Source organism: Capronia coronata, assembly GCF_000585585.1.
Source record: "Capronia coronata CBS 617.96 chromosome Unknown acBCG-supercont1.1, whole genome shotgun sequence".
Lineage (NCBI taxonomy): Eukaryota > Fungi > Ascomycota > Eurotiomycetes > Chaetothyriales > Herpotrichiellaceae > Capronia > Capronia coronata.
In genome coordinates this window covers 4,265,976-4,291,689 of record NW_006912893.1, presented here as the reverse complement: position 1 = coordinate 4,291,689, position 25,714 = coordinate 4,265,976, and the positions used below count along the sequence as shown (strand labels likewise).

At 54.2% G+C, this 25,714-nt stretch overlaps 9 protein-coding genes across 9 annotated transcripts; 6 read left to right on the top strand and 3 right to left on the bottom strand.

Moving 5' to 3' along the window:
- Window positions 1-339: 339 nt before the first annotated feature.
- A1O1_01527 (uncharacterized protein) lies at window positions 340-1,626 on the top strand (the record flags this gene model as incomplete). Its single annotated transcript, XM_007722440.1, has 3 exons — window positions 340-701; window positions 755-1,118; window positions 1,171-1,626. 3 exons carry the CDS (start codon window positions 340-342, stop codon window positions 1,624-1,626), a joined length of 1,182 nt encoding a protein of 393 aa, XP_007720630.1.
- Window positions 1,627-2,595: 969 nt separating this feature from the next.
- Window positions 2,596-3,698, bottom strand: A1O1_01526 (uncharacterized protein; the record flags this gene model as incomplete). The annotated part of the gene is made up of 3 exons (XM_007722439.1): window positions 2,596-2,963; window positions 3,051-3,584; window positions 3,653-3,698. 3 exons carry the CDS (start codon window positions 3,696-3,698, stop codon window positions 2,596-2,598), a joined length of 948 nt encoding a protein of 315 aa, XP_007720629.1.
- Window positions 3,699-4,383: 685 nt separating this feature from the next.
- Window positions 4,384-6,855, bottom strand: A1O1_01525 (selenocysteine lyase; the record flags this gene model as incomplete). Its single annotated transcript, XM_007722438.1, has 1 exon — window positions 4,384-6,855. One exon carries the CDS (start codon window positions 6,853-6,855, stop codon window positions 4,384-4,386), a length of 2,472 nt encoding a protein of 823 aa, XP_007720628.1.
- Window positions 6,856-7,783: 928 nt separating this feature from the next.
- On the bottom strand, window positions 7,784-8,445 carry A1O1_01524 (uncharacterized protein; the record flags this gene model as incomplete). Its single annotated transcript, XM_007722437.1, has 2 exons — window positions 7,784-8,311; window positions 8,371-8,445. 2 exons carry the CDS (start codon window positions 8,443-8,445, stop codon window positions 7,784-7,786), a joined length of 603 nt encoding a protein of 200 aa, XP_007720627.1.
- Window positions 8,446-9,450: 1,005 nt separating this feature from the next.
- A1O1_01523 (uncharacterized protein) lies at window positions 9,451-10,176 on the top strand (the record flags this gene model as incomplete). Its single annotated transcript, XM_007722436.1, has 3 exons — window positions 9,451-9,670; window positions 9,784-10,067; window positions 10,123-10,176. 3 exons carry the CDS (start codon window positions 9,451-9,453, stop codon window positions 10,174-10,176), a joined length of 558 nt encoding a protein of 185 aa, XP_007720626.1.
- Window positions 10,177-11,716: 1,540 nt separating this feature from the next.
- A1O1_01522 (uncharacterized protein) lies at window positions 11,717-12,490 on the top strand (the record flags this gene model as incomplete). The annotated part of the gene is made up of 1 exon (XM_007722435.1): window positions 11,717-12,490. The coding sequence occupies one exon, from the start codon at window positions 11,717-11,719 to the stop codon at window positions 12,488-12,490; it is 774 nt and encodes a 257-aa protein (XP_007720625.1).
- Window positions 12,491-13,580: 1,090 nt separating this feature from the next.
- On the top strand, window positions 13,581-14,798 carry A1O1_01521 (alcohol dehydrogenase; the record flags this gene model as incomplete). Its single annotated transcript, XM_007722434.1, has 3 exons — window positions 13,581-13,719; window positions 13,781-14,633; window positions 14,684-14,798. 3 exons carry the CDS (start codon window positions 13,581-13,583, stop codon window positions 14,796-14,798), a joined length of 1,107 nt encoding a protein of 368 aa, XP_007720624.1.
- Window positions 14,799-15,220: 422 nt separating this feature from the next.
- Window positions 15,221-19,051, top strand: A1O1_01520 (uncharacterized protein; the record flags this gene model as incomplete). Its single annotated transcript, XM_007722433.1, has 1 exon — window positions 15,221-19,051. One exon carries the CDS (start codon window positions 15,221-15,223, stop codon window positions 19,049-19,051), a length of 3,831 nt encoding a protein of 1,276 aa, XP_007720623.1.
- A 3,886-nt stretch (window positions 19,052-22,937) lies between these two features.
- Window positions 22,938-24,842, top strand: A1O1_01519 (uncharacterized protein; the record flags this gene model as incomplete). Its single annotated transcript, XM_007722432.1, has 1 exon — window positions 22,938-24,842. One exon carries the CDS (start codon window positions 22,938-22,940, stop codon window positions 24,840-24,842), a length of 1,905 nt encoding a protein of 634 aa, XP_007720622.1.
- Between the last annotated feature and the right edge of the window lie 872 nt (window positions 24,843-25,714).

The window sequence follows — 25,714 nt, the reverse complement described above, 5'->3', positions numbered from 1 at the left end:
GAGTGGTTACGACTTGGGAGCATGGAGGAGTTTCCCAAGCTCAAGCTACTGACCTTCTGACGTTAGAAGTTGACCCAGGGTTCCATCAACTTACCAAGGATGGTTGACATTTGCTGATGGACTCAAAGGGGCTCGCCTGAAATATAAGTCTTGGACATTGTCGCTGTCTGTAGATATCACCGTCAGTCTTTAATCAGTCAAGTTCAAGGAAGTCGACAACCTCACTTGCCACTCACTGCCACCTGCCTCTGACCTTTTACTCACGGTTGCACTGCGTAGCCTCACCCGCAGCGACTGCCCGTCACAACACAGCGCCTTCTTCGAGCGCCTTCTGTCACCATGGCTTCTGCAGACGTTCTTCCTCCACCTTCAAACAACAACTTTGGTGCCATCAAACGAAAAAGATCAACCTCAACAGCGTCAAAGCCATTGATCAGCATGTCTCCCAACCTCCCAAGACTGGTCGCATTCGACCCAGCGAAGCATCTCAATTTCCAGGAGCCCGAGAAGGTCTGGACCATGGAAGAGATCGGCATGGCTAAGAAAGGCGTTTCACCCATTGCCGTGTCAGATCCCTTCCCCCTCTTCACCGAAGAAGCCATTCAACAGATGCGAGCAGAAGTGTTGAGCAAGCCAGTCCTCGAGAACTGCAAGTACTCGAGCAACCTAGCACATTGCCAATTGAGAGGCTTCGCCCCAGAGTAAGTTTCGTGCCTTTCGCTCTGAGCGAACAACAATATACTGACAGCCCTAGATATGCACCATTTGTGTACGACGCATGGCGCAACCCAGCAGTACTGTCCATTGTCTCCAAGATTGCAGGGGTCGAGCTGGTCCCGGCGATGGACTTTGAGATTGCTCACATCAACATCTCCACCAGTTCTGAGGACCAGAAGGAAGCCGTCAAGCAAGCTTTGCAGGAAATGAAGCAGCGTGACGCCGATGAGGGGGTCTCCGGCTGTCCCTATGAGGATGATGAACCCATCGTCGACTGGCACACTGACAGCTATCCTTTCGTCTGCGTCACGATGCTGAGTGACTGCACCAACATGATCGGGGGAGAGACTGCGTTGCGAAAGGGTGATGGCGACGTCATGAGGGTTCGAGGACCCGGCATGGTAAGTCCTCCGGTCAGAAAGGTTGATTCACTCTCCTCACCTCGTATTATAGGGCCACGCCGTCATCCTCCAGGGACGGTACATCGAACATCAAGCCATGAGAGCTCTAGGTACTTCCGAGCGCATCTCCATGGTGACCTCGTTCCGCCCCAAGTCTCCCTTCATCAAGGACGACACCGTTCTCACCACTGTCCGTGCCATCTCCGACCTTTCTGAGCTTTACTCCCAGTACGCGGAATATCGCTTCGAGATGTTGGAAGAACGCCTGCGTGCGCACCTGAAGGATGTTCGCGAGCAGAAGCGAGCTCGGCGTGGCTTCAACACTGCGGCGACTAAGGCGTTCATCACTGAACAAAAGGCATTCCTGGATTCAATGCTGCGTGAAATCGTCGACGAGGACAAGGTCACCGTAGGCTTCACCGACAGCGAGGCGCATTTGCTGAGCGAAGAATTGAAGTTGCAGGCGCGCAAGAAGGCACGATTCCAGTCGGAGGATGTCAACGAGTGATGGGCGACTATGCAACCCAAACCACTGTGACGAATTTCCTTTCAAGTTGAGCTTTATGATTGCGGGCGAGGATTTCAGAACCGGACGGAGCTGCTTGGGGACCATTGCTGCATCTACCTAAGGTAGTCGTGCAGTTTCGGCAGAAGGGCGCTGTCGCAAACGGAGTTTTTTTGCTGCGAGCCAGAGGCTTGCGATGAGCACTGGGAGTTGTACATCAAACACACGCCGACATTAGCAGTGCGCCAACTTGGCAGAGACCAAGAGCATTCAATCTTCATGACTAATTCGATTTATTGACTTCTCGACTTCCCTCCACTGTGTCACCTTGATGCTCGTGCTGACATGGAGGGGTGCCAGATGGGCGGAATAGACTGCACAATAGCTGGCGCCATGGTATGTTGATACTTGATGTCCTGCCGCCTTGAAGGTGCCAGGGCTAATTGAGCAAACAGATACCGATCCTTGAGTTCTGGTGTCGTTCAAGGCGGTCCAGACATAATTTTCATAGGTGTACAGAGCATACGAGATTAGTTCGCCTAGATTGCAAGGAGCAGTCCGGCGGAGACAGAAACGTCTACCAAGGAAGGTAGGCAGAACGACGAAGAGAAACGAGAGGAGACGAGGACGAGCGGAATGAAAGACACGGCCGCACCCACTGGCAATGCATAAGAAGGGCATTAGAGGAATGCAGAGCTGAAGATGGAGATGATGGTGATGGTGGTGATGACAAGCTTGAGGAGGAAAACGCAATCCAGTTCTCTTCATGAATCGCAGTCGCAGTCGCAGTCGCAGTCACGGGATTTGGATTCGAGGTCTCCAGGCATCAATCTCCAGCCTCCAAGGATCCTGTTGCTTTCACCCACCAACCATACACCATGTACTACTGATTGATTGACCTTGCAATACCTACCCGCTCTCCCACAGCTGAGAGAGTCCTCATTTCTTACAGTTACTACTTGTATGCCAGATTCACTGCGGGCCAGTCTCCTTCACCTCCTCCCTCTGCATAACATGCTCGAGCGCTTCCCCACCCCATGAGCCGTGTTCATCATCCTGGAGATCAACCGTCAGGTCGCCAACACCATTCTTCCCAGCCACGACCGCCCATGCCCTGCCGTGCAATCTATCGTCAACCGCGAACTTGACCGCTGCGTCAACCACCGTCTCGACATCGACAAAGTCCAAACCGTGACCAGGGCCCATTCCCGCAGCCTTCAGCACTGGCAATGCTGGTGTCACCAGTGGTGTACGCACGAACGTTGGGGCGAGCATGTTCAAACGGATGTTGAGCGATGGAGTTGTATACCGGAGGGTTCTGAATAGACCGCGCACGCCGACTGCATGAGAACACCACGAATTAGTATGGCTATGTGCCGAATATCTGTCCCCCCAGACGGACTTGCTCAGTCCACCGCCAAACTTACACTTGGAAGTCTGATAGTCCGAAAACAGCGGGGCATCGATGTATGACACGATCGACCCGATCAAGATGAGGGAGTTCGTGGTGGTCGTGCCGTCCTGGTCATTGCCCTTAGGTCCGCGTGGACTCATGTACCACAACGCAAGGTAAGCACAGTTATACACCCCCAGCAAATTCACATCAAGTGCCGTGTGTTTTGGCTCCGGCGGGGATTGCTCGTCGATATCGTCTTTCGACATCTGCTCTTTGGTCCGGATGACCTGCTCAACCAGGCTCCCGTGGTCACCGAGCACGCCTGCCATTAAGGCGACCACATCGATCGTCCCGGTCAATGAATGCTGAGCGGCTTGTTTGAATGCAGCAACACACGAGTTGTAGTCTTGTACATCGCAATGCGCGAATGTCACATTGTGACCATGTGAGGTCAAATCTCCAACCACCTTATGGCCGACCTCGCGCTGTTTGTCGGCGATGAAGACGTTGGCACCTGCCCGGGCGAAGCGGGTGCTGATGGCGAGACCGATGCCTGAGGCTCCGCCTGATGGGTTTACGACTCAGCTTAGGTATGGACAGAGAAGATGGCAACGTCAAAAGTTGGCAGCCTACCTGTGACGAGCACGGTCTTGACCTTGAGGATAGCAAGGTCGGACATGACTGCTGCCGGTATGGTATGGTTCACTTCGTTGTGTTTGTCGTATATAGAGTAGTAAGGCAGTAGTAGCAGAGACTGTAGGTGTACTTGAGATCGAACATGCCAACTACGGCGGTTGCTTCTGTATTGATATGAGCTACCTCAACTGCTGTTCACGACTACCCATTCGTCCCTTCCCTTTCTCTACACGATCTCCCGGCGGGTAACACCGGGATTCAAGACGAGCATCGTAGCATATCAACCATTGTGGCGCCCTGAAGCGCGGCCAGTCCTACCTGTATCCCTTCGCCGGACGAGAGATTGAAGGCTGGAGGCCTGGTAACTGGCCACTGGGGAGTAGAGCGGAGTGTTGCACAGATTTCCTTTTCGCCATGCCGTGTATCTAGATGTATATATCATCTTCGCGTTTGGGCGAGTCTTGTACAAGCGAGCCAGCACCCATCCCGTAGCCGTGGTAGGCTTGTGTCTAATGTCAGACTCGAGCACCATGCAGTCATTATGTTGTATAGTACAAAGCCTCTCAGCTATAGTGAGACGCGACCGGGGGGGGGGGGGGGGGGGGGGGGGGCGGGAGTATCCTCTGTTCCCTTGCAAGAGACGGCTGCGCGTGTTTGTTCACCGCAACTTGAACTCTGCAGAGATTCTTTCCAACATGCCATCCACTTGGACGTTGTGCCATTCGCCTTCACTTCGGCACCACCCTGTCACCGACCTGGATCCTGGCCAACGGGCGAGTCCAATCACTTTCTGTCGACAAACACATATGCATGCCAAACCAGACCCTTCCGTCCTTCCGCCTGGTTTTGGCCAAGGTACTGAAAGGCTCCTGTCGGCGCTGAGCACTCCTCTGATCCACACACACCATCTGACATCGTTGGCACGGCCCGAGGACCTCGAACGAACAGCTACTAGTCTCGTCACCCCCGATCTGGAGGCTGTTCCAATCATCCTCGACGTACGGCGACTCCGCTTGTCCACCGTACAGCTCTTGGGCGATGACGATGTTGCCTCGGAAAGAATCGGCAGCCACGGCTTGGCCGATGCCGCCGTTGTGCTTGATCTGTTCGTTCAGCCGGTTCACGCTTGACCGCGAGATCAGAAGTATCGGACTCTCATTGGAAAGCGCGATCGATTTACCCGGTGCAGTCGCTTGCTTGCCTCGACTGGATCCAGGTACTCGTACTTTCGCCTGTCGGATGGTGCCGTCAGTGGGGAACTTGGCCAGCGTGCATGGCACGCCCAGTGCTTCGGTGAAGAAGCCTGATACTTCTGCCGAAGTATAGACATCGACATCGATATCCTCGCCACAAACGTTCGACGACTTGTTTATGGTGGGTGCGTCGCACGTCTTCTTGAGATGGATACTTGATGTCGGACTTGAGTCCAGACTGACCTCCAATAGCCGAGTACTCGACGACTCCAAGTCGAATGAGAGCCTGAGCACTCTTGTTCGGAGATCGATGGTGGGCCGGATAAGTGCCATTCGTGGAAACCGCTTCTGGCTGAGGGCAACATTGGTCCCTTCATGCACGAGACACCACCCCCGATCCCACGCAAGGCCCATCGGACCTACGTCCCAGGGCACGTCGGCTGGTATTTTGAAGGCTGCGCAGCTCTTGATGGGGAAAACCGACAGACTCTCGACGAAGAAGGATCCGGTTGGTTGACTCGGCAAGGAGTAGGTGGGGATAGATGTTGATAACGGCAGACAAGAGTCGACATAAAACTCGTGTACGAAGCTGACAAGAGTTTCCACATCTTTCAGGTTGCTCATCGGCCCTAGACTCACTCGAATAGCACCTGTCGGCTTGCCTCCGAAGATGTCGTTGTCACCTCCACATCGCTGTCCGGCTGCATAATTCCGCTGCATCTCCTCTGTAGACAATCCGAGATGATACGCCACTCCCCCTGGATTACAGAGACCGCCAGTTCTGAATTGGATGTTCTTGACGATTGCAAGTTTCTCGACTTCAGTATTGCTGACGTAGTTCCCCTGCTTATCTCTCAAATTGAAGGTGATCACGGGCCCTTGGGAGTTATTGAGGGAGAAGTTATCGGTGTAAATGGTGCAGACTTGACTTCCGTTTCCGTGTTTCAAGCTCTGCAGTCGACGTCGCAGGACAGACGCCAGAAAGGTCGTGTGCCTGGAAATGTTGGTCATGGATCCATAAATTCTTCGGTGGGTGTCGAAGGCGACCTGCAGAGCAATGATGTTATGAAAGGGCAATGTTCCGTCCTCCAGACAGCTATGCAACGAAGACTCCTTCTTTGCGTGCCAGGTATCGCCAAACATTGTCACCATGTCGACTGTCCCGCCACCGAAGTACTTCCGCCGCCGTAAGATATGGCCGGATGTTTTGCGCACAATGAGGGCTCCCACATCTGGAAAGCCGAAGATCTTGTAGAAGCTCAGAGCAATGAAGTCAGGAGCAGTGAGGCTGTCCGATAAATCCAGGGGCGCCGTTGACACGAGCGCAGCAGCATCGAGCAGGGTGAAGATAGGGCTGCCTGTTGACGTTCTTGTCTCATTTACTCTTCGACACCATTGCAGAGGGAGTCGCCGGCCTGTCATGTTTGATTGTGCAGGATACGCCAGTAGAGAGACATCTTTATGGTTTACCTTTGCGTCGGGTCCGACCTTGCTCAACCAGTCATCAACTTCCCTGTCGTTGGCTAGACAAGAACTACCCAGGGCAGCAATCTCTCTCAGTCCGACAACGCTGGTATGAGCTTCACCATGATAGTGGTAACGAAAACCATTACCCTGGTCTCGAAGGGCATCGCCTACAAGTTTGATAGCTGCGGTGGCATTGGCCACAAATACCAGATCGAACTCGTCGGGGTCTGCATTGAAGAACCGCAAGGCCTGAAGCCGGATATCGTCGATCCGGCGAGAAGACAGCTGCGACGACGCCGAGGCTGAATGCGGGTTTCCGAACAGATTGCCGGTGAGTTCTCTCGAATATGCCTCGATCAGGCTCTTTGCGTACAGCGTCGTCCCGGCATGGTCGAGATACGTGGTCTCCGCAAGGGCCGGGTACTCTATATCTCGGATATCGTCGAGGTTCACGAAATAGCCGGTATCAGGGTCGATTGTCACCGTGACCGTTCCTGATGAAGTGTTGCCTTGCAAAGCGGCGTGCCGTGCCTCCGTCATGGTGGCCAAACCTCCAAGGTCGGTCGACTTCGACTGCTGGGAAAGGGCGTGGTTGCGACGCCCATTGATCTCCTTGACGAGGTGAAGGGGATGTGCAAGGACTGCCACAGCTCGTTAAATCGAATCTTTTCTAGGAGTGAGTAGAGGAATGAAGAATAGGAAAGAATCCGAATCACGGGCGATGTACGAGTACGATGACGGGCAGGGCGATGAACGGAGGGAGATGCCCGGGATTTCTGGCCGTGGTACAAATCCTGAGCCTCGCGGCCACGGCGACCTCCGATACCTGCAATCGGAGTGCTCTGATTGGTGCGGGATTCCCCTAGTCGATTCTAATGTAACTACGGCGGATACTTTCGCTTGATGGTGCAATAACTTACCGTAGGTCTCTAACCTTGTGTATAAAATCCAATACCTTAGGAGATACCTAACATGGGTTGTAGGTACCTAGATCCTGATGGTTCTCAGATGCTGTTGACTGCAAACGCAGGGCTGTCCTTGAGAAACAGTGCCAAAAGTCTAGGGTTGATGATTCCTGTGCGCCAATTCGCCAGCGTCGATTTGATTAAATTGATTGATCTGAACTGCAATGGATTCTGTCTTTATAGCTAAGGTGTGCTCCGTGGCGAGGAACAAGATGACCCTGCGCGGTGTCACATCTCAGTAATGTATCTGCGCTTGGATCGTACCACTCGGCAGCAGCTCAGCCACCAAGGTACAAGATCTTTCCAACATCGTCATCCAAGTGAGAGAACAAAGATTCGCTGGCGTCGCTAATACATTGGTGATAACGACAAATCAGAACTTGTCGATAGAGGCAAGTCCAATGGCAAGGAGATTCGTTACTTCATTTCCTGTGATCGAGATTTTGGTGTCAATTGCCTCAACAGGCATCGTAGAGTTCGGGGAGAGGCGGTCTCTTGCGTCTCTAGACATAATATCGGCGACGACTGGAGCTTCTCCTCGACCCCGACCGAGAATGACCTCTCCGGCTGCTGTGCCTGGATCTTCTGACTTCCTTCACCACAACCGCCTGTTGATGTCGATGGAGAAACAAAGCCAAGATGAATGTGATGAAGAAGAGAACTGTATTCATGATGCCCAGAGCCCAAGAGGCCTTCAACATAGCACAGTTCTTGTTGATGTTGATCGCCCATTTCGATCCACTGCTTCTTCCATAATATCCAAAGGGACCGAGGTCAACATAAATGGACCCGGTGCTGAAGTTTGAACAATGGGCGTCGCTAATGCCCCGGAGATAGTAGTCAGCTGCAATGAAGGCGCCGACGAAGCAAAGGTCGATGAAAGCCACAAAGAGGGCGGAGCGTCGGGTGGAGCCGAGGCGGATCAGGGTCGCAAGTGCCCATGCGCAGGCGAGGATGGAGACGATGAAAAGGACGAGAATGAAGGACGGGGTGAGTTGATTGTTGTCATCGAACCCATCAACAAACCATGCCTGACACAAGTTAGCAATCGAGAGGAAGTGAAGTCGACGCGAGACGGGATTGTCCTCACCAACATCCCAATGATGGGGATCAACGTCACTATCTCCACGATTCTCCAGAAGGAGAAGAGGAGCCCTCCAAGCATCTTGATGGACGACGGTCACAGCCGAGATAGCTCGAGCGCAGGGCGATTTGCTATCCGTGCTGGTTGCCAACTAGTTCCCGTCTTTGCGATACCGCATTCAATTCAAATGATGATGGCACCAAAGCAGGGGTTACACGGCTCTTGAAAATGACAGACGAGAGACAAGGAACCCCGCGAAACCAAAGGTCGAGAACCGGACCGGGTAGTTGCGGTTTTCAGGAGCTATATATCCTGCAAAATAGGACAGATGCTCTGCAGTGGATTTGCTGAGTATTGCAGGCCGCCGATATGATTGCGCAGTTCATGCTCGAGGAGGTTGGGAGGCTTTAAGGCTTCGGACGCCCTCAGGGCGGACATGTTGATGAGTTGGCCGCACATGGTTGCTAGCGAGACTCGTGCTGGTGAGGTGGCTGGAAAAACAAGGCTAAGGAGGCCATGAAGGCTGGTAAGAATCATGCTAAAAGACAACAGTTTGCCCACTTACAGGCCAATGACATGCCTAGAGGGCATCTCCAGCGGGCATCCTAGGTGCTTCTAGGCATGCCCCCAAGCGAGGAAGTCTCCCTAGCCCACCAAGGACACCTACTACTACTTACTACCAGGTAGTATATTGCTGGCTTGTGCCGTCATCGTACATCACTAACATCTACGATCATTGATAATTGGTTCTCTCCCACTTGGAGGCACCATCCTTGTCTCCTCTTGCAAGGAACCCACAACATACCAGGAATCCGAGCCTTTAGTCTATCATCTTATTTCTCTGATCCTTGCTTCATCTTCAACTTCCACATCTCAAACTTGGACTACTAGTAAGCCCGGGACCATGGCATCAGGGCAACCACATGGTTGATGGATGGTTGCTTCCTTGTTTTCTTGCGCCCAAAGCACCACCTGCAATTTGAAGTAGCTACACGTCCTTCACCTGCAGGGTTGAGATACACCTAGCTGTCTGACACTAGTATTTACGCATGGAATAGTGCCTTCAAGTCTCCGGTGACGGTTCCAATGGCAGATCGCGATCTCGCCGATGGCCTCCTGTCCCCCGCGCAGCGCAGGCTTGCCAATCCTTCCGACCAAGAAGCTCTGGAACTTGATCTGACTCTGTGCCCGGCTCTTCCGCCTCTGTCCACAACGAGTACACGTCAAGGGGAGGGCAGAATAACACGATGGTGGAGGCGATACATTGAAATGGGGGTGCCTCACACCAAGTGCCGTGACCATCTAGGTAAGGATTAAGTCGTGTTGAACACTGCATCGCAGAGTGGCAGCCCCTTTGCTCAGTGTGGATTGTCTATTCACCCTCCCGGTTCTTGTCCCGGTGCTGATGTGAGCCGGCAGCGAATGAAAGAACATACTTAGGTTATCTACGCACCGGTCAGGCATTTGCCATACTGGGTGCAGTCATTGCCCAAGTACTACGTCTTCATCACAGTCTGACTCCGAATCCAGTCATTGGGTTTTTCGTCGTCAGTGTACCTCTTTCTTGCGTGTGCCATGTCACCGCAATCATCATATCTGCCCTTGGAGCTCTCCGATTCCTTCGATACCAGAAGGAGATGGCTCGAGGCTATGCCGTGTCGGGCGGTTGGGAGATCAAATGCGTTGGGATACTCGCTACACTGGTCAGTCACTGGTTCCTGCTTCATATTTCTTACGTTCATCGCTGACTGCTTCGAGATTGTCCTCTGCATGTTTGTGCTCGTTCTCGCCATCACAATCGAGAAAGGTTGACCGCGTATCCTTGATGACCATAGGTGGACTTCATTTCCAGCCCCCTGCTACAGCAGTGGTACGATACTAGATCGCAGTCCCAGCACGGAAGGCCACCCTTGGAATATGCTGTTTACTATGACAGTAGTTCAGAGAGCACAAGAACGCTGTACTATGGCGACCTCCTCGTCCTTGTATCGATAGCCTGTCTTGTCCTATGGCATGACTGCTTCTGGACCTACTGTATCCTCACATGCGGACCAAGCTACGATGATCGATGATCGATGCTCAAGGAGGAGATCCATGGTGGGACTATCAATGCCAAACAGACGACGGCCGGCTGCACATAACCGTCTTTACCTCAACTATTGCTTCGGCTTATCCACTTGTGGTCCATCTATGCAGCCATGGAAATTGGCAGCACCAGAGCGCGGTACTCTCCTTTCAGGTCTGCAGCACGACAAGTGGACTTCACCTTCGTCACCACCACGCTGATCGCCAACAGAGCATGGGCGGACCATAAAATATCCGCTAGCTTGCACTCAGGGGCGACAGCAGTGCCGGGTGGTCATGATGAGTTGGTTCTTCGCATCCTGTCTCGAGGAGGAACGAAACTAATAAACGCTACAGGCCTACTTTATTCTGAATTTCTGGAGGCGAGAAAGTGAGGTCGCTCCGGATGCACCTGATCACATTCCAGCAACTCTCTTCGGAAGCTACAGTTGCACCATGATTGTGCTCCCTGCATGGCCATACATCTGAGGACCCTCCTCTGCGTGCCTCAGTTAGCCTTGTTGTCGGGAAATGCAAATTACCTACGCCAGTGCTGGCTTCATAGCGGCGGATGAGGCGGATTTTATGTGGGATGCGCTCAGCTCACCCAGCTGCGACCCACGGAACATGCAATATTATTGCCTGCAGCCAGAAGTTGGCCTGCCTCCGTCACTCAGGCCGGATTTCGCACGTGTGATGTCGAGGACTCCGTGCCAGCATCTCAAGCCTCATCCAATGATACCTCCAACAGCAACCGCCGGGCCATTCGCAGACCTTGTCACGTGACATGCCTAACTCCCTTCCACTCGGCCCCCATTTCCACTTTCCATCTCGGCTGGGCTTCACTCGTACGTACAGATGCCGGCCCATTCATTTTTCGAGACTTTCACATCACGAAGATGGAGAAGCGTGCCATGATGGTGTCTGTTCGGCTTGCCTCGAGGAGGCCGGTCCTCCCAAGCAGGGCCAGTCTTCTATCCGACACCGCGCCGTGTTGCCGAGCATGGCACTGTTGCATTTCACACATTTCCCAATGCTTCGATTTGTCCCTGTGGGTCTGATCGGGAGATTCTGCCTCGTCGACATGTCGGCCGCACCAGACGACCACCCTATCCAAACTGGAGGACCTTGAGGTGTTTATATCTTATGGCTCGGCCCGCTGTGAGCGTGATGAAGGGTGATCCGACCTTGGTTTATAGAGCCTCCGGCGTTCGTTACTGGTACTTGCTGACCGAAGGAGATGTCAACACCTACAGAGCAGTTTTCAAGGTTAAACTTGCCAGAAGACATGCGTTTTCAATCCACTACACTGGAACAAAGGAAACACCATGTTCGGGACATCATCTCTTCGTTCGACCGCATGACCTTGCCGTTGGAGTTCAGAGCCGATGTTTTTGCAAGGATAGATGAGGAACAAGCTGGGAGGTCCCAGTCCGAATGGACGCGTCAAGGAGACTTGACAGGCACGGCGATGCAATGGGGCTCCCATGATCCTGCATCCTGGGAGACTCTGAATCGATGGCAGCCGCCAAGTCCACGTGCCAAACTCTTTGCAGAGAAGTTGCGCAGATTGTTCGACGACCAATTCAAGAAATATGACGATCTCGGCAGTGTTCAGGCCCAGATAACGACAGCGGGGTCGAGGACCTCGTTTGATCAAATCTGCGATAGGTTTCATAAGCTGACTCAAGCCACCGTCGTCGATTTGAGGTTCAGGACGGAAGGCCATGCACATACGGCCGACGTTCTGTTGGACGTACTTGCGAGAGTGTGCAGAAGCCAAGATGATATCTCCGAGGTGCGTCGGAGCCCGCGCAGCCCTACGGCCAGCGCAACTCGGGCTCTGCCACAGACAAGTCTCTATCATGTGTTGATACATGAACCGGCTCTTGGAACTACAGATTTTATGCTGGAGGCGTTGGAAACGCTCAACGAGGTGTCACCGAGAACGCTGGCCGCCAGAAGCATGAGGCAGAGACTGCAGACCATCGACGCTCTGCTTAGGGTCAGGCACGCGCCGTTCAGTTACCAAACTAGGCTGAGGGAGGTCATCAACAACTGATGGCTCGAACGAGCCGGCAGTTATCCGCATAGGGTGCGAACTGGCCCGAAGCCGACCAGGACGGCGCCGTCGACAGCGGTTGGGATGGCACCGCGTGACGAGACGGCGTGCAGCAGAATACCCAGAAACAAGTCCTGAAGACGATGCAAACCGGGGGTATTGGATCTCTAAGGGGCCTTCTTCCCACCACCGGGGTAGCGCTCAAGTCGTGTCTGGATGTCAGTATTCTAGCAGCTTAAGGGTCTTCTTATTGAGCGTGATCACCGCTGGAGGCCGAGTAGATTGGGACTCGGGTGGAACGTCTTGTTGATGTTTGCTGCTTCCTGTCTGTTCCTCATAGCCATCATGACGATTTCGACCTTCCAGTACTTAAGCGGAGGATTATATACCTACCTAATACTACTTGAGGGGATAGACAAGGCACTGCCCGTATATATATATCTTGCACGTGATCCAATCCAATGCCTCCTCGTTGTATCGGCGCTGATATGGCGGCCGCGGGGTAAAAGTGCGACTGCACACTTGCATCCCGCAAACTCCAAACTTCCCCAAACCAATTTCAACCCCAGGTCCATTTCTCCAGTCATGGACCGAGGCAACCACTCGATGCAGCCTCCGTCCTCCTTATCCACGGCAGCACAAACACCCGTTCCAGCGGTGAACGGGTCAGCTAACCTCCTCCTTCTTCCAGGAAAGCGTGGATCCTGTAAGCAGCCTCGACGAGATGGTATCAGTGTCCCGCGGCGCACTCGAAAAGGATTGGGCGGTCCTCCCCCGCTGCCATTGAAAGTGAAGACACCCGTGGGCAGGGAAGTAAGATATCCGAGGACAATGATGGTTGCATCCCATCCCCTTACCCCTCTCAGGCCCCGTCTGGACAGATCTTCGTAGTCCTGGGCTTTAAAACTGGGAGCCGCAGTCTGACTGTTTCGATCTCCAGCATCTGCTGTCCATCGCACAGAACCGCTGCTAGAGACTCTTTCTAAACGTGTTTCCCCTGCTCCTCACCTTGTCTGTTTTCTGCTTGACCAACTCTCCTTGAGCTTTTGTCGACTGTGTCCTATTTCCTTGCCTTCTCACTTTCATCAAAATGGCATCGGTCGAGGTACCCGCCCGTCACAAGGCCATTGTATACGACAACCCGGGAACTGTTTCGGCAAAGATTGAGGAGATTGACACTCCCAAACCTGGAGTTGGCGAGGTTCTGCTCAACATAACACACTCTGGAGGTAGGGGCGTGGTGTTCCGCATTCAAAGCCACGGCTGAACCGTGATGCTAACGACGAACAGTATGCCATTCGGACTATGGAGTCATGACTAATGCGTGGTCAACTCTCCCTTTCCCTACCCAAAAAGGCCAGGTTGGCGGCCATGAAGGAGTCGGCAAAATCGTTGCTCTGGGATCCGGCACCGAGGGCTCTGGACTCAAGATCGGTGACCGGGTCGGAATCAAGTGGGTGGCGGGCGTCTGCGGGAATTGTATTCCATGCTTGGACGGTGCCGATGCCAACTGCACCTCTGTCAAGATATCGGGATACTACACGCCTGGAACATTCCAACAGTATGCCCTCGCCCCGGCCAACTACGTTACACCAGTCCCCGACAGCCTTCCCAGTGACATTGCCGCGCCGATGATGTGTGGCGGGGTGACTGTCTTCAGTGCTCTCAGCAAGAGCGGCGCCAAACCGGGCGACTGGGTGGTCATTCCGGGGTCTGGAGGTGGGTTGGGCCATCTCGCTCTTCAGATCGGGGCCAGAGGCATGGGCTTTCGCATGATCGGGATAGATATGGGGGAGAAAGAACAGCTATCCAGAGATTGTGGAGCTGAGGTGTTCCTGGACCTGTCAAATTACAGCCGGGACGACGACGGCACCAACAAATTAGTTGAGGATGTGAAGGCAGCAACAGGAGGCTTCGGTGCAGCTGCGGTGGTGATCTGCACGGCCAGCAACGCTGCGTATGCTCAAGGGTTGAAGTTCCTGAGGTTCAGAGGAACGTTGGTGTGTGTGGGTGTCCCTGAAGGCGATCCAGTGCCCATCGCCACGGCCAATCCGGGAGTGATTTTGACCCATGAACTGCGCATCGTCGGCAGCGCCGTTGGAAACAGAAAGGACGCCATTGATACATTGGCCATGGCTGCCCGGTATGCAGACACACCCCTAATCACGCCTCAGCAATGCTAACATGTCCCAGGGGTATTGTGAAGACACACGTTGAGATCCAACCCATGAGTAAGCTCATCGAGGTTTTCGAGAGAATGGAAAAGGGCAAACTACAGGGCAGAGTTGTTCTTGACCTCAGTGGATAAATGTAGAAGAGAATGAATTTACATCTATATACATTCCACAAGAGAGCATACCTGTCCTCGAGGAGGGTTGTTCTATATTGTGCTACTAGTATATCAAGGGGCCTGCTTACAGATGGTTTGAAGGCCAGCGGTGGTGGCTTGTGACGAGGCTGGGCGCGACAAGGCTGACAGGCCAAGGAGAACTCTCTCCCCGCGTGGGGGCCAGGAAGGCGACAGTACTAGCATCTGCTCCGTTCCCTGCGCCTGCGTGATGACTTACTTGTTCTGTCCACTTCTGTGCCGGTGGGCGGCGGCGGCACCAGGACTCAACGTATCTCTATACCTATCGATAGTCGAGTATGTCGGCGGTACTATCGCTGTCGCCGTCGCTATCGCTGTTGCAGGCGTGGTACAACCCATGTGTCCCGTTGTAACTCAACACCATGGATCCGTACAACCAACCATACAACTTTCCGCCGCAGCAGACACCAGGACCACCGCAACCTCCTTGGAAAGCGCCTCCTCGCAGGTCAGGTTGGGCAGATCCCAGATTCGCACAGCATCAACCGCAATCGCCTGTGTCTCCATATAACACGAACCCGAATGTTTACGGACCACCTCTTCCACCTCCACCTCCGCCTCCGCCGCATACCCAGCCTCCGGCTCAACAGCCGCCGCCGCAGTTCGATACATCGGCATGGGGTGTCCGGTATAATCACGGCGTAGCTCAGCACTATGACTCGAGACCTCCTCTTCCTCCACGTCCGCCGAGTGCTGCCGGCCAGATCAGTCCCCAGTTCGACCATGCTGCCGCTGCCGCGAACTACTCTTCACAAGCACCACCGAACACTGGCAATCACCACGGACCACCGCCAGCGCAACACTTCCCTGTCACATGGAACGGCCCCTACCCTTCGACTCAACCTCCACCGCCCTCGACCTTCCATGCGCCGCCGCCTCCGCCGCCTCGTCCGCCAGAATACCAAGCGCAGATAGAAGCTCAACACCAACATCAACAAAATCGAGTCAATACTCCACACCAGGAATACTCACACCGGCCTACTTCACATCACTACGATGCCCCACTGCAGAATGTGTGGGCTACACATCATTTCCCACCTACGAGCCAGGCATATCACCCCACAGCGCCAGCTCCGCAGCAGATTTCTGCAACAGTGGACCGCCCGTTGGTGTCACCAGTAGATTCGAGCAGTGGACCTTGGGCCGGACATGGACATTCGTCTACGGGACAGACCACGAACAATCAACAAGACGGACAGAGGACGGATGGACAGCCAGGACATGCTCAGGGCGTCAACTTCGGCGGACCGTCGGACTGGGAGCATTACGACCCAAGCAGACCCTCGGACGATGTGCCAACCAGCCCGCCAGCACATCCCGCCGAGCGTTTTCACCATGCGCAAGGTCCTTCTTCGCCGAGTCAGCCCAGTACTATACACGAACCACGGTCGACTGGCCAGGGTCCGCCAACAACCTTTGAAATTGGTGCTCCTAGTCCTGCATCACCCCACCGGAGGTCGTCACTACATGGTCGTTATCCATCCAGCCCTCCGGCGGAAACGTCGCAATTGCATCGCAAAGGCATATCATCTTCTTCCGGCGAGATCAGTGGCGAGATTTCTGCTGATGGAGGCGGGACACAAGATGGCGTGAGCCAGCCCTCGGACGCCCCTGCACGGACACCACCGGTTACGCAACGAGGCGATCAGCCCGAATCGCGTGCCTCTGCTCCTGCTGTGTCGCCCGAAACGCAGAGAAGCGTGCAAGTCGTGGATCCGTATGCCGACATGGAACCAGAGTTCAAGGCGTCACTGAACAGATACGCCGCAATGCTGAGAAAGGAATCGGCGGCGGAGACGGATGAGGAGAAATTCAAGATCTTCCAGGCGTTCATTCAGAAAGAGCTCCGGTTGAGAAGCCTACTTTATGGGGTCGGGGTCGAGTTGAACCAGGCCCCAAAGGAGGTCAACAAGGCTGCTAGCCTGGCAGACATCCTGGCAGACATCCAGGCGGTCCTGCCCAGTGCCATCGATGTTGCACCCATGGACAACTCAGCTGGGGCATCCTCTGATTCTGACGCTCACAAGACGATGGAGCCGACGGCTACGACAAATCCCAAGGAGCTTCCGCCGCCTCTGAGCACGACGGACGAAGCACCCGCGCAGCTTGCCGCAATCCTGACCGACGGGTCAGCAGGGCAGCCAAAGCCCGAGCTGTCCGAGCCTAGTCGCGCCGAACCTCCTGCTCAGAAACCATCGATTGGCGTAGACGTGGCCCTGGCCTCCCAGTCAAAGAATGAACGCCCAGGCGAGGTCAACACCAACAATGATGATGCCGAAGATGATGAAGTCTACAGTCCAGGGGGTCGTCCGAGAATCAGAAGAGTCCCTCCAGTCACCACAGCGAAGCCCCGGTCTTCTCCGACAACTGCTACCTCTGATCAAGGCCGTCCAAACTCCCCGGAATCTATGCCGTCTCCCAGCGCTGATGCGCCCATGGTTATCGAGGATTATGCTACAGGACATCCACCCTCTCCAGGCATGAACGCCCCGATCCTTGTGGTCCCCGAGCCCGCCGGAGCTGCTTCGAGTCAACAGGCGCAACAGCAGAGACCGGCTGCACCCATCAAATTCGAGCCATCCAGGCCTGCCTACACGCCTTTCCGTTACAGCGCGGCCGTCCAGGATGCGAAGCCGAAGTCCCTGCAGCCTGCAGACCAAGCGTACTCCTCACTACGGCACTCGGTAGCTGACTCCGGTCGGTTGATGGCACAGGAACCACTGTTCACTCCGACAAGGCCGCCCTCGGCCACTGCAAGAAAAGAGCATGAGGAAGCATTTATTGGCTTGATCAGGAATCAGAGCATGGCAGTGAGACAGGGTACGCCGGGGGCAAAAGATCCTTTCGGGCCAGGCGAAGCCGCCGTAAAGCCGGAACCGCCCCTGGCCATAAGAGTCGGGACACCAACCAATGCGCCGGTCGTGGAGCCGGTCAAACAGGCAATCACAGCTCTGCGATCTCTGCTACCTAGCGACCCGTCCTTGCACGCTGTCGATCATCCCAGCCTGAAGACCATCAAGCGCAAAATGGACGCGATTCCGGACGAGTTCGGGTTCATCCATCAGGCCGTGGTCGAATGGGACCGGACAAACCGAGAAGTTCGAAAGCAGCAGGATGCCGAATGTCGTAGTCGCCAGGAGGAGTCGGAGGCACATATCGACGCCCTGTTCAATGACAACGAGATCGGGTATGCAGACATCGCAGATCTCGAGGCCGAGTTTAAACTCTCGGAAGCAGAAAGACGATACCATGAAAACAAGGAAGAGTTGGAATCTTTTACTGCACAGGTCTTCGCTCCGGTCACAGAAAGATTGGAGAAAGAGATTGCAGAGTTGACGACGACTTACACGCTAGCCATGGACCTTCTGGACCTGGAAAGTGCGTCAGCGAGCCAATACTTCTGGCGCAAGAAAGAAAAGCTTCTGATGTCCGAGGTGATGTGTGATCTGCTGGCCCTCTTCAATAAGATTGAACTTCGGCATCGAAAGGTCGCCGAGGCTCATGTAGAGCGAGAAAGACGGCGCAAACATCTGGAAATGACGGTGCTCTACACGAATGGCGACGCCGCTGGTGTGAAGCAGTTGGAAAAGGATTTCGCGACGGCCGAGAAAATGCAAGTCCTGCATGAAGCCCGCGAAAAGGATACCATAGCCAACAGGCTGATGGACGCCTTCGACAGAGCCATTGTCCGTGGACTGGGTGACAACCAGACGTTCATTGATGGCATTCTTACCAGATTACAGGACCTCAGGAAAACGATTCCGCCAGCGGGTCCCTCTGGCAGAGACCCACATAGGGAGACGGACGCAGCCAGAGACACGTTGTCGTTGGCCCAAAGCGTGGTGGAGACGGTGATGGCCGATTCGCGCAAGATTCTCGCCTTGTCGAACGAGGCGGAAGGCCTTCTGAACGACGCCGACTACGCGGTATCGGTGGCGGACGCTCGAGTAGCCAATGCGGACAAAGTGACCTACAGTAATCTCGAAAGTGAGAAAGCCAAAGAAGATGCCAAGCTGAGAGAGGAGATGCATAGCCGAATCAGCAGTGTGACCAAGGCCCCGGCGGAGGCAGTCACCTTGATCCAGGAACTCCTCGATCGGATCGGACACGATCCCGACCATCAAGAGAGAATGCGGAAGGCTCTTGAAGCGGCAAAGCAGCGGAACGCTTCGACGGTCCCAGGATCGCCGTAGTCCAATACTGCAGAGGGGTCTGTCAAAGTGCCCTTGTCTGGGGTGCACGAAAGTATATCGATTTCCGAATGACACATCGGGGCATTGCCGGTTCCGCTATGATGTTGACATGCATCGCCTTCGAGGCTTCTTCGTTGGGGCAGAATCCGGTGGCGGCAGGGGTGGTTTTGGTCGGGGAGGGGCAGGCCAGGTTGAAGGTATTCGACCGACCAAGATTACCTATTCCACCACCGTAGTGAGGATCTGAAGCCTTGTCTCCTTGGGGCAGTAATGGTGTGCGGCCATATTGGCGGGCTTGAGTTTGGAGCCCTACCACTGAACCTTAATTCACTGACTCGGTGGACATCTCGCCTCCATCGAGAGAACCACGGCAGTTTCCATAGACTTTGGATAGATCCTGGACAGTGGCAGGCCAGCAGCTTGTGTGGAGACCTTGGCGTAATCAAGCCACAGCAATCTGAACAAGGTGCATCCCAGCCGCACCATCCGGGACATGCCCTGTTGGCGAGTGCCTGAAACCCTCCGTCATAGAGCAGCGGAAACGTTAACATCGCATGAAATCTGGGACCAGGATAACCACGCCCCATCTCGAAGACGTGGGTGGGTGCGCAATTGAACAACCACCGAGGAACATTGTTGGAGGCAATCCTGTGTATAGTGTACGCATGTCTTGCACTCGGGGAGGATGTCTCAGCCATTCATTATTCAGCCGCACCAAGCGTGACTCTCGGTGTACCTAATTCAGGTCGGTGGCCTCGCATTCCCATCTCTTTCGGCCAGGCCAACCATGAGCAAACAACAGCCCCGACGGAGGGTAGGGCGTATCCTGTACTCTGTCCTGTGGAACCTGAGCAGACGCGGGTTTGGATGTCGAATTGGAATCGCTTCGGCAGCTAAGAGGGGCGCTGCCGGCCAGGAGAAGGAACAGAGCAGATCGAGAGATCTGTGAGACCTGCGAAGGTGAGCAGACGTTGATTGGAGAAGGCAGCTTCAGCCACATTGCCACAATAACCGGGGCGTTGAAGAAATTCAACGGCGGCCGTCATATTTCTGGAGGAGACCTTTGAGGCTGGGAGCTCGGGGCAACAAAGCGTTCCAAGAATATGAATGGATCGATACTCGAGAAGGTGGAGAGACAATATCCGACCTTACAACCGCAGTCAACGCCACAGAGGCAACCAAGGAATCGGCCATGGCCCAAAGAGGACGACTCGAGACCGAATCAGGCGAATGGCGCGCTCAGTAATGGAGCGGGAAAAGTTCGACGTGGAGATGCGAGCCCACAATTGTTCCCGTTGGCGGTGTCGTTGGCCGCCGTTAATCTGAAATCAAGTCTACCTCTGTATACACTCTGTAGTGTTGAGGCTGAGGAAGAATGACGGATGAAAAGGATAAGAATGATTGGTGAAGATGGGACGGGAAGAAACACCGGTCAGGACAAGCCTGAGGTTGCCAGCCACCGATGAAAGACTGTAACATGGTGCTAACCAAGGCACAGTCCTACATAAGGTACAGGCAGGACCTACTACCTTGTTAGGTGTCGTAGCAGACTGTGACGAAAAGAGCATAGGTAAGGTACGAGAATTAACCTCTCCCGTCCTGATGGCGGCGGAGGTATCTAGGCATCTCAGGCATAGCTGTCGGCAGATTAAGGCTGTATCAATCCGCAATACCTCATGCCAATAATGGTGCGGTACATTGGCGACGACACATGATACAGCAAGCCATAAGCCGTCCGTTGACTGGCAGATAGAGACGTAGCAATATAGAAAGGGACCGAAGTCAGTCAGTCTTGTACCACCGAGACCAGAGATAGAGGATGTTAATCTTATGGGCACTTCCAGGCGCCTGCCCTCCCTAGGAGAAGTACCTTAGGCATCTCAGGCACCTAGGATACTCTCTACTCACGGCTAGTAAATCATCCGCAGCACTGCCACAATCTGCTCCATCCCTCGATCACCACCCACCACCGCCAGTTCACCACCTCCAATCACTCCCACCCGCGTCACCGCTGACCAGGAACACACACCACCCCGGACACTACTTTGAGCACCATCGTCGTCATCCACCCATCCTCATCATCGCCAACTTGAACATTGTGCCATCTCCAGTCTCCCGTACTCCCTCTCGATGAGTGAGGTGTCGTTACAGACCTGTCATCACTCAGTGAAGCTCTACTCCTCACATCCTACTTCTACGACGCCTACTGTCAGCTGCGCTGGCCAAAACGACCAACGACCAACAAACGAAAGATCCCTGGGGTCTGTGGACCACAATACCTTGCAAGCACTAGTGATCCTCGCAGAAGTGGCTCAAAGAAGTGGCTCACAGTGGCTCGACATCAGCCGGCGCCACCTGGGTTCAAGCTGGCTCCATTGAGGAGCCTAGGGAGCCCTGAGCAGATTGTCACTGAGCCGGTCATTTCGTCGCCTCCCTCACTCTTGTTTCTGGCAGCGCCTCGGGGTCTAAAACAAACAGATGCCTGCGCCTCTCGGTTTTGCTTCCCCTCGTCCAATCCACTTGCCTCACGACTCGATCAACTGCACGGCCGAACTGTGTTTGTCCTGGGGCCATAGTCCATTCGCTGCAAGCCATAGGCTACATCTCAAAAGAGGAGGAGAAAGAACAAGAACTGACGCCTCACACAACACTGCAGAAGCTCTGACGGGACGTCCACTCGACGGATCAGCCCTCGTCGTCACCCGTCAACCGTCACCACCAACCTGGTTCAACTCAAAATCCATCCATTCCAGTCTCTCCATCTTCCCACCATTCTTCACCTTGAAAAGCGGCTTCAGCCTTTCATTATTCCACTAAAAGCCCAAGCGGCCATCGATCTTGTAGCTATCGACCTCGATTCGACTCGCCGCCAGTCAAAACCTGCTCCTCCGCTAGTCAATCTTCGCTACTACAACGAACAGCCCCAAATCCTTTGGCCGCCTTGTAAATCGGCGTCATTTCAACTCGACTGCCCCGTCTATTCGTCGTTCCTCGGATCAGCCACTTAACCCGACTCGCTTCAGCCCGACTAATCGCTGGCTGGCTGGCTGGCTGCTGGCCAGGTTCTGCTTCAACCTGCTCTCATCGCTACCATTCTCTTTCCTTGTCTTCAACATTCCCAACTGCTCATCCTTCTTTGCGACCAGTACGAAGATCGTTGTGCATGGGCAACGTCTTCCAATCGTCACCTCCCGCATACGTTGTTTGCGCCTCTTTCGATTTTCTCCGCCACCTACTCCCCTCATCGTCATCGCTGCCCTGCCCAGGGCTTCGAGTATTCAACCCTTCGCTTCCTTCTACCAGCGCCGTACCACTGTCCCCTCGTTTCGTGCGCAGCCAAACACATCCTAAAGTCGACCTAGGCCGACAGCATATCAACCAAAAGCTTTTACCTCCGGTCGCTACTGCGGTTCCGCGCCGAGGATCGATTGAAATTCGACCTTCGAACCGTGTCGCGCAGCCGGCGCTGCGTCATACTATGCGAGGCTGCGTCGCCCTCCACCTCATCAAGAGATAGGAAATACATCGCGTTTCCACGGTGTTGCGCGTGGCGAAAAATCTACGGCTTAGAACGGCCAGTGCGCGGCGCATCGCGGCAACATTGAAGATTCGTACGGACTTGGGTATTGGTTTTGACCTGAGCTTTGCCACTTCGACGTATGTTCACCAAACAAGGTAGGTCCTTTCCTAGAGCCTGTGGTTCGAGCTTCTCCCCATAACAATGGTTGCACAATTCACTTTGTTTGCCGCTGGTGCCGATTCTTTGGCGTCCTGTTGGCCTTGACGCGGAAGATGCGACTTCGGCGACATCCTGCGTTTGAGAAGCACATTCGCTGATGAGAAACGATACAGGTTCAGGGACTGATCACGGTAGCCCAAGTCGTTTATGGCTGAGCCGAACATCCAACCCCATAGAACCCCGGGGAACTCAGCTGCCGCCTCTCCCACATTTGTGAAGCCCACGAGTCCCGTTCGAAGCATTTCCAGGGCCAAGGCTAGCGTGACGGACGACTTCGAATCATCCTCGAGACCCGAGAAGAGGCCCAGGCTTGATGCCCCGTCGATGACAGCTGCTGTCGCTTTTGCAGAAGAACGAGCAAAATCGGCGGAAGTTTCCACCCCGTCCACAGGAACAAGCCCCAACCCGCATCAACAAGCCCTTCAAGCTCTGATGGGCGCAAATCAGAATGCGATGAGCAAGGCTCCACAGCCAGACACGTCGCTGGCGGATCCGGCAACCACGGTCAGCGAACCGTTGGCTGTGGTGGCCGAAACCATTCAACAACCTTCTGAGAATGCCACCGAAGGTGTCAGCGGCGACAGTCATGCAGCTCAGACAAGCCCCACGAGCCTCTCTAGTGTCGGCACGTTCGAAAGTATGGCAGCTGCTACCGGCATGACCACGACAGTGGGGAGTCCTTTGGCCATTGAGGAAACCGGTCGTCAGGTCGTGAGCGCCGCTGAAGCGGGCTCTACCTCCCCCAGTGAAGGGCCAAAGGCCTTCTCTTATCCCACACCTTTGTTGCAAGCTCAAGTAAACGAAGGCTCTAGACGAGGAATGAGCTTGCCTCAGTCTGGTACACGACAAGGTACAAGATCTCCTTCCAACAAAAAGCACAGATGCCCTTATTGTGCCACCGAGTTCACTCGTCATCACAATTTGAAGAGTCACCTGTTAACGCATAGCCAAGAGAAACCCTACCTTTGTTCCACATGTCAGTCTAGGTTCCGCCGACTACATGATCTCAAGCGCCATACCAAGTTGCATACGGGTGAAAGACCCCACATTTGTCCGAAATGCGGGCGGAAATTCGCACGCGGCGATGCCTTGGCCCGTCACAACAAAGGTCCTGGCGGATGTGCTGGACGCCGATCCAGCATGGGCAGTTTTGCTGGTGACGAGGACGCCGAGGGGGACGAGTCCATGGAGGGAGTAATGTACAACGAACCTGATCCCATGGAGGACGAAGAAGGCAATGACAGAAGACCCGGGATCCGCCGTCAAGCTCCCTCGGGGGACGATACACCAGATGACACCGATCGCGCATCGCGCATTCCAAGCACATATCCACCCATCCAAGGGCGTCCGCCTGGCGGGATTGCAAGTGGATTCTTCCCTCCCCGAGCCGGCTATAGTCCAGCCACTTCTTCCGCTGGCAACGTGGCTGCTGTTCCCTCCGCCGCGCCGTTACCATTTCCCCAAATGTCGGCTTCGTCGCCCGGTTCTCGACCCTCCGGGCCCGGAAACACGGTCTTTGCTCAAAATCCCTTGACTGAAAGCCCCAAGCCACTTTCACCTGGTCAGGCGCAAAGAAATCCGGGACCTGGGCTGGCCGAAGGGAGCTTGAACCGAAACCGATCTCCCAGTTTGACACAGTATCAGCAAGCATCGTACAGTCGAACGAGTGGGACGGGGTCATCTTTAAGTTTGGCTGGAGCGCCTCAATTGCCGCCACCGAATGTGTTGAACCCACCCGATGCAAGATACACTCTACCCAGTCAGGGCGGTCCCGCTCATCCTCCGACTCAACCCAGTGGACCACCGACACACATGAGTGGAAGTGGTCCATTATCATCTCACAGTAATAGTTTATCTAGTCATGGACACTCGGCTCATGGCAGCGGAGAAGCATCCAACCCCATGTTTACCAACAAGGATGATCGGATATGGGCCTACGTCACAACACTGGAACAACGATTGAATGGCATGCAAGATGAGATCAATTCTCTAAAACACCAACTGGCCACAGCCACATCAGCATTACACCAGCAACCGCCTCATCGGATGTAAAGAATCCTAGGATAGCCCTCGAATTTGTTTAGCAACAACGACGCAGCACGAAATCCATGGACAAGCAAACATGACCGCGGACGACCGGAGGCTTCTTCGTCCGGATTCCAAAGGCGGCAAAGAGTTCGGCGCATTACCGAAAAGCATTGATCACGGCTATACTGATGGGTTTGATCGGAGTCTTGCATTTACGATACCCCCTTTGAGTTGCATCTCAACACTTTTCCAGCAGTGTGCCAAAGGACTGGGCATTTCCCAGCCAGGGGTTTTGGTGTTTTCCAAGGGGTGAATGGTGGGTCAGACGGGTTTACCAATGAAGAGTCAGTGGCGTCGCGACGGACACCAGATCTCAATCCCACAGGTTGAGGTTGAGGTTGAGGTAGAGAAAGGTAATCGGGGAAGTCAGGATGAGAGAGGACACATGTACCTGACTTGTGTGTGGAGCGGACGATCAGTTGATGGTCGATTAAGACTCGACATGTGTATATGTACTATTATGTCATTGTGAACAGCGCCAGCGAAGGAGCCGAAGAAAAGATTGAGACTATCAGCCAAATTCCCAGTGTGATGAAGTCTGCAAATTGAAGGGGTTGACCATATCCATGGGGACCGGTCCTACGTCCTACAGTCACAGCAAGTTGTAACATGAGTATTTTGCCGAAGAGACACAATCACATGAATGATGAGATTTCCAGATTCGTTCGACATGTTCGGAAGTCTATCAACTGATATTTAGTAGAGCTGTTCTGACCGATGGAGCCCTATTCGCACGGCCGACAGCTATATATGGCCCCCTCTTCTCTACCTAGCTATGCATGTTTCGTGAGTGTCACTGATGCTCCGGACCGTCTTCGCGAAATGCGAGAGAGAGA